General features: G+C 36.8%; 1 protein-coding gene across 1 annotated transcript in view; it reads left to right on the top strand.

Annotated features, from left to right (window-relative positions):
- The window catches only part of KMT2C (lysine methyltransferase 2C), a 175,654-nt gene that overhangs the window by 40,919 nt on the left and 124,399 nt on the right, over nucleotides 1–10,336 (top strand). Inside the window, exon 6 of the mRNA XM_040464523.1 lies at nucleotides 4,722–4,884. Coding sequence (XP_040320457.1) covers nucleotides 4,722–4,884 — 163 coding nt within the window. The remainder of the gene's footprint in view (nucleotides 1–4,721; nucleotides 4,885–10,336) is intronic.

Raw genomic sequence — 10,336 nt, 5'->3', positions numbered from 1 at the left:
GTTTCAATCAGAAATGTATGTTTGATAGTGTACAAACCAGAATAATTAACTGGGCCAGAACAACAACAGATCACTAATTAAGATAGTCATTACTTTCAGCCCATTTATATGTAAAATGTTTTGATAGATTGATTTTTATTTCAGTCAGTTCTCTTTTAAGCATATTTTTCTAAAGCAAGCACTAATTCTTTTGTTAGAGACCTGAATCTCATTAATAACATCTTCCTAAACGCGATATTAGGGTGGGTTTAACTTCCTGAGATGTCTAATCGTATGCGTTATATGTTGATTCTTACTGGCTCCAGTTTTTAAATTTAGCTTCATTTATTTTTATTCTTTGGTCTCGAGTTTGCATTTTTCAAGCTGTATTTTTTTTCTTAACCAAATTTGCCACTTCTCAAAGATTTTGACACGTTTCTTATTCAATCATTTCAAAAATAATATGTTCTTTTCCTTTGATTTAAAATATTCTGGTGGATAGATTTTGAGTTTATGTTGTGAATTCATAATTACTAATTTATTAGGGTTAGGACACACCTGCTTTTTTGAATACGATATAGGAAATAGTTGATTTTTTGAATTTATAGACATTTTAATGAATTTAAAAGAATTCTATGTACATTTAAATATACATTCTCTAGTTTGGGATTATGGAGCTCTGTGTTTCTGTGTGTAAATTAGAATCAAACTTGATTGTTACTGAATTCTTTATCATTATTTCATATCTGTGTATAGCTTTGTTTCTGAGAGCTATATTAAAGTCCAATTTATTCATATACATATTTCAGTTTTGCTTTTATATGTCAAGGAAATTCATATTAGGTATGTAAACTTTAATGACTGTTATTCTGTTGGAATTTTTAACATATGACTTATTTTAATGTGAACTTTATCTTTGCCCTTTGCTCTTTGGTTTGGATCCAGGTTTCTTTGCTGTAGCTGCTTTCTTTTTGATAATATTTGTGCTTTTCCCTCTAGCTCTTTGTTTTTGAATTTTCTGTGTCACTGTGCCTCATACACACACATGTTCCTGTGTATGTCACTGTGCCACACACACACACACATGTTCCTATACAAACATGTGTATACATATGTGTGAATATATGTACACACACCCGTACACGTAAATAAAATTTATGTGTATATACAAAATATGTTTTGCATATTTTGAAAGTTGCTGTTTTTTAATTGGGAATTTAACCTGTTTACATTTATTATCCATGGACTTAAATGTTAACTTAGCACATATTAAAATTTTAGCTTCAAATTACTTTTTTATAGACCTTGGAAGATACTGCTTTTCTTTGTTTTTGCATTCAGTATTGCTAGTGAGAAGTAACGACTGATTTTCCTTTCTTTGTAGATGACCTGATTTTTCTTTTGTGAGGCTATTCGAATTTTTCCTTTATCTTTATCATCTTAAAATTTTGCCAGTATTTCTGAGTGTGAGACATTTTAATCCAAAGTGGGTATTATCTATTTAGGAGGGCAATGTGACAGGTATTAAGAGACGGTGCTTTTGTAGTGATACAGACATCAGTGGAACAGAGATAAGGACTCGCTTAGCTCCCTCACCTGTTAAATGAAATTATGCTTAATAAATGTTAGCTCTTATTACTAGGTATTTTTATAAATTTTCTTTTAGAGTAATTCCTCTGATTATAATCCTATTTTCTTCTGGTACTCTTGCTAAAGAGACATTGGACTTTGTGGATCAGTTTCCCATGTCATTTTACCTGTTTTTCTTCCTTTCTGTCTTCATTCTTTACTCTGCATTCTGGGAGGACCCCAGCTGACTTATAAGAAGAAAAATTGGGTAAAGGTCAAAAAGTTTGATATATGGAAAACTTGATAATATTTGATGTTTCTTAGAGCACTCATCCCCATTGCCATAGTTGATACAGAGTAAATACTTGATAATTAATTGAACAAGCTTTGGAATATCCTCAAGTCTTATGTTACTGTTTCATAACTCATGTTTAACCTTAATCTCTGAAATTTTGTTGATTCTGTTCTGTTTTGTATTATAGATTTATTTTGAGAGAGCTTTTCTTATTTCAGTCTAGTGAAATAAAAGTTTTGGAAGCTTCTCAGACTTAACAGTTGGCAATGTGAACTCTAATTGAGAGTTTCTTCTTGGATGTGTTCTTGGACAATTGTCAAAAGATACTATAACACTTTTCTTTTTTTCTCTCCCTCTCCTCTTTTTCTTTTTTAATGATTGAAATGTAGAAAAAACAAAATGCTATTTAGGAGTTTTAAATATTGATTCAAATAAATTGTTCGGTTGATAAACCACTTAACAACTATTTATTCTTACCTCCCTCTCCCAAAATGTTAATTAGCTTTGTAATTGTTACTTAGTTTATAATTTGTTACACTTCTAATATGAATTGTACAAGAATGCTGATGTTAGAGAAGTTCCCTGTGGAAATTTATTCTTTCATATTTTATACAATTTCACAAATGCTCTTTATTTGGTTTAGAAAGATCTATTCAAGCTTATATATAAAGTATACATTTTCTTTCAATGCCAAATGTCTTTCATTAGCTATGTAATTATAACAGATGGGCTTGAAGCGTTCACTTAAATGCAGTTAGTATTTTATTTCCCTTCCTTTATTCCCTGTTATCTTTATGTTATTGTAAATTAGTATGTTGGATACATTCCAGAGCTTCTCATAGTAGTTTAGCTAATGTCACGTAATATTTTCCATTGCAAATGTGATTAAGAGAACATGTTGATGTTTCTAAAATGATATAGACATTGGGAAAAGGATCAATTTAAATTATTTTGTTTCCTTATTATGCACTTAAATAAAAGTCATTATATTTTATTTGCCAAAATTATTTTTAGTGCAAAAGGCTCTGTACAACTTGCCATATGCTATAAAAATAACGGATTTTAGCAGTTTAGCTGAAATTATTTTGTTATGTTTATGAGTTAATATAAAAACTTTTTAATGATCAGTTGGACATATAAATGCACTTTCCTCCTTCCACATTTTCTTGGTCTTTCCAGTATGACACAAGGATACTCAGACTACTTAGATGTTACACATGTTGTTAACTCTGGGTTCTGCTAATATACTAAACAGATACCCTGAAAGGTTATGACATAAAAGTAAGTTTAGAAAAAGCTGGTTGTTACACTTTATCACTGAAGAGAATTAAGGCTTTATTTCTTCTTTTCAATGAAGTAACACCTCTAAGTATAAAAAGAGAACTGAAATGGGTATTAGTCTGTGGACTTGTGGACATGACATACAACTGAAATGCCACAAAGATAGGTAGTGTTTAGGAGTGACTTAGAAGCTACAGACATCTGTTGACTGTATTCAGAATGTGTAGAAGACTCCTCATCAAGAGACACTGAACTTTGTTATATTGGCGCAATGCCATGGACTGATGGTTTTAAGGAAGAATTTGATGGCACCTTATATAAAATGCTTAAATTAATCATAATTGCAAAACTGTGGTGTTCTCTGATAGACTAGCAGAGTGTGGACTAGGTGTATCGGCCTGTGAAGATCATCCTAGTAATGGTACCAACTTCCTCTGTTGCACGAGGCTCAGTTTTACCCCACGGTGTCCCATTCGGCTTCAGTTGTTTGTTGGGCTGTTCGTGAACCACACTTACCAATGAGATTACTAACGGTGGAGTCCCATTTAGCGCATGCGCATACGAGCACCTGTTGATTAGGACCTTTTCTGTGGCCAGCAGCGTTCACAGTGCTACAGCTGCAGAGGTAGCGTAGTCTGGTGCCTCTGCTTAAGGATCCTGGACCGGGAGAAAGAGAAGACAAGTGAATGATTCTCATGCAGTGGCATGAATGCTAAAACGGAAGCCTATACGGGATAGATGGCTGGGCGTCTGCAGAAAGAGATTTTCCACTGTACGGTGCAGGCCACCCAGCAAAGACCCATAAAGAAAATGGTGCCCAGAATGATCTTAGGGGGAGGAAGGAGAGTTTACCAATCATTCTCAGGGAAGACTGAACCGTTGCCGTGTTGTAGGTAGTTCGTACTGACCTCCTACGCTTTCAGTTGCCTTACACTTGCCCTGTGGTCCTTTTGGGGGGCTCACTTGCTTTGCTTTACCACCAGCAAGAGAGTAGAGGCAGGTAGAAATAGGGGAAGGAGATACTCACACGACTTTGTTTTTCTTCACATCTCCGTTCTTATTAAGACATTTGAAACTAATTGCTACAGTGAAGTGTGTAGATTTGTATGTGTACCTTTAACCCGCCGTTGCCCCTCATTAACTTGTTCTCTGAGTGGTTCATTTCATGTTGATTTTTAGATAGGGTGAAAATAGTAAGAGGTTTTAAAAAAATAGTAAGAGGTTTTGCCAACAGTATGGATTCATTTTGTTAGCTTGTTGGTGGGATTCAGTGTTAAAATAACCCACAACTAGACACCTGCCTTTTCAATCATGCTACTAATTTAAAAAATGTTTAGTTGTTTTTGACAAAAATCAGTGGAAAAAGTGAAATCTCACTTTCTAAACTTGACTGGAAGAATGAATCTGTATTATACCAAGCACACAACTAGTGTGTTAGATTTTATTATTTTTAACAGATCTTTTACTTAGTATCATGGAGGTTTAAGTTGTTTTACTAGTAATGTACACAGACTTTTCTATACCTTCCTAGCCCCACATTTGAATGCTCCTTTGCTAGGTTTTTAAAAGAGATTTCTTTCCCCTTTGCCCCTTCCAGCGATGTGCATTTTGTAAGCACCTTGGAGCCACTATCAAATGCTGTGAAGACAAGTGCACCCAGATGTACCATTATCCTTGTGCCGCTGGAGCTGGTACCTTCCAGGACTTCAGGAACTTCTTCCTTCTGTGTCCAGAGCACATCGACCAAGCTCCTGAGAGATGTAAGTTTACTACAGATATACTTTTTAAACATTTATCAGTGTATTTACTTCAAATAACAAATGTTGTAAGTTCCCTAAATGTTACTCTGCTTGTGTTAAAAGTTACATAATCTTGATGATCTAAGGGATCTTTAGATCCTAGTGATCTTTGGGGGGTGGGGGGTGTGTGGGGGAGGGAATCTCTTACCACCAGTGTCACTGAAGTCCAAAAGGTATTTCCTCACAATTTCAAAGACAGTTTACTTGTTTTAAATTCTCATTAAAAAAATTTTTTTTCTTTAAACCACTGTAGAAATACTGAGTATATACAGTATTTTATTATGTACTAGAAAGTAAGTCATTTAAAAAGTTAAATAGTATTCAGTGTCTTCTACACCAGAAAACCACTTAGAGAATTATAAGATGCTTCACTCAGGTGTTATTTCAGGATGGACATGAGTAGAATCAGCAAACACTTTTGAAATTCTTGGTAGTTGTATAGCCCTGACAATCAGTAATAGAAATCTGTTAGTCCTTCTTGGTTTCTCTACCTTGATTATCTGTAACCCTCAGTTTTGCCTTGTTTCCTTTCTTTTCCAAACAGTATTTTTATAATTATGTGAAAATGTTTAAATGTTTGAAATTTGTTTAACAGAAAATTATAACTCTTTCCTATCTTTATTGTTAAATCTTGCCTCTTTCTTAGTATATGGATTTCCAATGAGCATGTATGCTTTGGAATTTTTTCCTCTAGTAAATTCAGTTTCCAGTCTCATTGTGAAATCCCTGTGATACTTTATTCCGTCTTTTTTATGTCACCTGTTAGTTACCTTATTGATAGCTTTTATCTATATCTTAGCAATACTGGTGAAAGCTATTTTATTAAATCTTTTCCAGCTCTCTGGAACATAAATGTAGCTACCTCAGGCTTGAACTTAAGTAGTCTCAAATACAGTTAGATTGCGTAATCTCCATACCATAATTTCATCTTCAGCTAAGATTATTTTGTGTTTACGTGTATAACCATATCATCCCTAATCACTATACAGACATAAATTATAGGTAGGGCAAACCGAAATGTCAGATTGTGTTTAGGTGAATAAGGGATTTAAAGTCTAAAATATGTTTGCGATTATATACTTAAGTCTGGGAGAAAAAGAGCATTCATCATAGCACCTGTCACAGGTGTTACTTATTCTAAGACCCCACAGAGTGAGGTGCTTCACGAAGCAGGTGCACCAGCTGCGAAGTCGTCATCAGAGTTGGTTATATTCTGGGTGGTATAATACACTTTGCCAATCAAATAAAACAACTGTATGTGTCCTTAAGAATCTGGATTTTATTCATTGTTTTGTACTTAGGCATACTTTAGACCTCAGTAAACAACATACAAACTTTTCTGTGACCACATTCCTAACGTTAGACATTTTGGTGGTTAATGTCTCTGCTGCTTCCTCCTGCAGACTGTGTTCTACTAGGGCATACCTCACTTAATGTTAGAGCATAAATATCGTGTAAAGAAGTGTAAGGACTCAGGGGAACTGAGCTGCTGTCACTTAGCGTGCGTGTACAATGAGAGGTCTGTGCTGGCACACAGAGCTTAGAGATACACTGAAATTGTTGGCACTGTGCCTTGTTCCAAAATAGATTTGTGGAGACTCATAAAAATACATGAATAGTAGGATAAAATAAAACTAAAAATACTCAAGGAAATTTGGCCATGGGAAAATAAGGGTAGTATAAATATGATGGTAATAGTGACATTGGTATTTTGAGCAATAAATGCATGCTTCCTAGATCTAAGCCACCAACTCGGCTCCAGAGCTCTCCAGCCATCAACACAAAGAGGGGAATATGAACAGTGACCTGATTCATGGCAATGTCAAAAGAGTTCACTTGATACTGAGACTATATGTACATTATACACTGCAGCAAAACAAATCCCACAGGGCAATTTCTTATAACAGCCCTCAAAATAAGCCAGTGGTATGAAACCAAAGCCCAATTGAGTAACTTCTATTCCTCAAGTATCTTAAACAGTGCAATCTGTATACACAGCTTTCTGACTATCTGTCTTAATCCAAGGATATAGAGAACATTGCAGATAGAGTGTATTGTAGTAATTTACAAGATAGTCTTCATAAAATCTTTCATAAATATTTTTGTGGGGCTTAAACAGAGTGTTACTGTGAGGGTTAAATAACAATTAATGAAAACATATAGCAGTTTACCTTGTATATATGAATTGCTTTACAAAATGGTAGTTATTCCAGCTCTTATCTAAGACCCAAGTTCTGCATATACATTGAATATAATACTTCATGTTACTGCCTAAATGTAGAGCAACATGCTTCATAGCTGAGTTAGGAGTTGGAGTGACGTCATTTTATGGAAGCTGGGGGGGGGGGGGGAGGACCTCATTAGAAAGAAATCCCAGCAAAGTGAGCATCTGTGAGCAAGGCCGAGATTTTTATCAGAAAACAGTTGTAGGGCGTTTTGTCATGGATAAATGCTGGTCACGGCCTCATCATCATTCACATGACAATGCCAGTGTATATGAACCTTGTCTGGAAGTTTTACACTAAATATCCATTTCAGAGCTGTAGCCAGATCTATTTCCTGAGTGGCATTTTGCTTCTGCGGGAATGCCAAATGGCAAGGAGCCAAACATGTAAGATCAGAGGAAAGAACCTTCCAGAAAGAGTGAACTACTGCACAGGTCTTGAGGGGTGGTGGGCCTGGCGCAGGATTGGGGAGTGGCAGCTAGTCCCTGTGCCTGGAACACAGCGTCTGCTAATGACTGTGGAGACAACAGCGGAGTGAGCACAGACCCCCTCACTTAGGCCTTGCGACAAGGGAAGGGTTTACTTCTTCTGTCTACACTGAGAAGATTTCGAAGGGTTCGAATGGGGGAATACGGTCTCTCTTCCTTCACTCCCCTCCCCCAGTGAATTTACCTTCATCGTTCAGCTTCAAATTATTTTACTTCATTTAAGCTTTTAACTCGAACCTCCCTTTCTTGGTTGTGTGTCTCTTGGTACCAAGTCTTGCTGCCTTTCTGTTACCTGAAATGCTGTCGGTTCCTGACCTTTCTTTTATTTACCTGCCTACTCTGTGGGCCAGCCTCTCTGGACAACATCCGTGATTGACATTTTCTTTCTAGTGATTCCATTTAGGCCACCGCAGTGTCCTGCCAGTAATGTGAACAGAGATGAAGGTGCCGGGACGTTGGCGGAGCTCACAGAGCTGTGCTGATGGACCCTTAGCTGGACGCTGCCTGGCAGCGGTTTGACTTGCTGTGGCTCTTCGCCGGGGCGTTGCTTCTGACGCAGGAGTGGTCGTCTCCCCTTCCAGCTTAACCGAGTGAAGCGGTCTGGGACAGGGTCTTCTCACGTAGGCCCAGTGTTCTCATCTTTTCCTCCGTCTCTTCTCTTGTCACCGCTGTCACTGGAAATGACCTTGTCCACAGCTCTGTTTCTCCTGCTCTCTTCTCGCTCCTCCTGCATCAGTTAGTCTCCTCGCTGTGTGCCTCTGCTGGCACTTTCCTTCTCCCCTTTGTACCTGCGCAGACATTCCTCCCCTTGGTTGTCCTTCCGGTGGGAGGAAATATCCATTAGTGAAGAGCTTGATCTCGGGAGCCACATTGACCTGCATTTAACTCCTGTTTTCTCTCAAGTTAGCTTTAGCTTTTAGTCTTTCACTCCATCCCTTCTGCTTTTTCAATTGCTTAAAGAAACGTTTCACCTAGTTTAATTACTGCTTCAAACTTAGTTTCCCTGTGGCTTGCGGACATATATGTATGTATATGTCTATATGCTTATTTCTCACATGACACTTAAGCTGTCCAGTAATAGCATCTTTTGCATGACTTCCAAAAGCCTCTTTTAGTATTTCTGTACTTGTCTTCTCCCTGAATGGGGAAATGGTTGAAGCCGACTTCATTTCTTGACGTAGTGCTTTTTTCTGTTATTATTTTTACATAACGCATGGTAAATGTTTTTAGACTGAGTGTATCATGTGGATGTGTTTCTTTGTCTCATTTATTACCAGTGATCCATACTAATCAAAACAGCATGATCGTGTTGTCATTAAGGAACTGCTGTCAACTGTCATAGTAATTTCTGCCGCAGCGATGCACACGGTTATCTTAGTGTAGAATGGGCTTTGCTTAGTGTGGTGCACAGTGCTGTGCGCTAGAAATAGGACGTGAGCAATGTAAGTACTGTTTTTTCTAGTATTCATGCTGAAAATGTTAAATTACAGTTCAGAAAAAAACACATTTAATCCAGTGTGTCCAAAATATTGATATTTTAACATGTAAGCAGTAAAAATTTTTGATATTTGACATTACTTCCTTCCTAGTAAGTCTTTGGAATCTGGGGTGCAGTTTAAACGCATAGCACATGTCACTTTGGACAATCACGTTTCCGTTGCTCAGTGGCCACATGTGACCAGTAGCTACCATGGCAAGTTAAGTGTCAGAATAGCAAACTCTGGAATGTTTCACAGAAGCATTTCACACAGTGTTCCCTGCATGTTTACAGTAGAAAGATGAACTGAGTAGTGTCTGATCCTCAGAATGTAGTATTTGCTTCAATTTCTGTAAGTTTTGAGTAGGCAAAAAAAATAAAAGGTTAGTTTTTAAATGTACATAGCTTGAATGACTAAATATTGGCACTCTCTTTTAGTATTAAAAAAAACTGACCCTATTATGTCATTTCTATCAAAAATGAACTAATTTATGACATTTCCATTTTTAGATTAATGACTTATTTTAAATGCCGGTCAAAGAGTCATTTAAAAGTGATTTAAGACCTATTTAATAAAAGAGGATACAAAGTTGAAAAAGATAAGGTCCCTACCCTTTAAGTGTTCATAATATTGTGTTATAATCACTTGATTTTATAACATTTATTCTCAGCATTTGGGGAAAAGGTATACTCAACAACTAAATGGATATTTAGGTGTGGTAACATTAGATATTCAGGGCTATGTGAGCAGAGTTTTGAAGGCCTCTTTGGGCTATGTGAGAGCAGAGTTTTGAAGACCTCTTTGGAAAGGGTTAGGGGCACAGTAAAGGGACAAAATTTCAAGCAGTGACAATGATGTATATGAGCACACGGGCACTGAACAGCATGTGTGTTAATGTGCATAGCAAGCTGCTTGTTGTCACCAGGAATAGTGCGTGGTTCTCGGATTTCACTGGAAAGGGAGGTAAGGGCTCCCCCCCTCCCCCCTTTATGCTAGAAAATTTTTACTTTTTTTTCCTCTTAGGTGAAAAGGTGGGTATTGATAAAAATTTAAGCAGGACATAACAATTAGATTCACAATTTTGAAAACTTATTCGAGATGTGTAGATGATTAGCGAGAAGGTCAGATCCGTCAATAGGGATCCATTTAGAAGATACTGTAATTACCAAGGCAAAGTGGGCTGGACTGAACTATACAAATTGAAGGAAGAAGGATATATAGG

This window comes from Herpailurus yagouaroundi, unplaced genomic scaffold (genome assembly GCF_014898765.1).
Source record: "Herpailurus yagouaroundi ecotype Mexico unplaced genomic scaffold, PumYag 483, whole genome shotgun sequence".
Classification (NCBI taxonomy): domain Eukaryota; kingdom Metazoa; phylum Chordata; class Mammalia; order Carnivora; family Felidae; genus Herpailurus; species Herpailurus yagouaroundi.
This window is presented reverse-complemented; position numbering and strand designations above follow the sequence as displayed.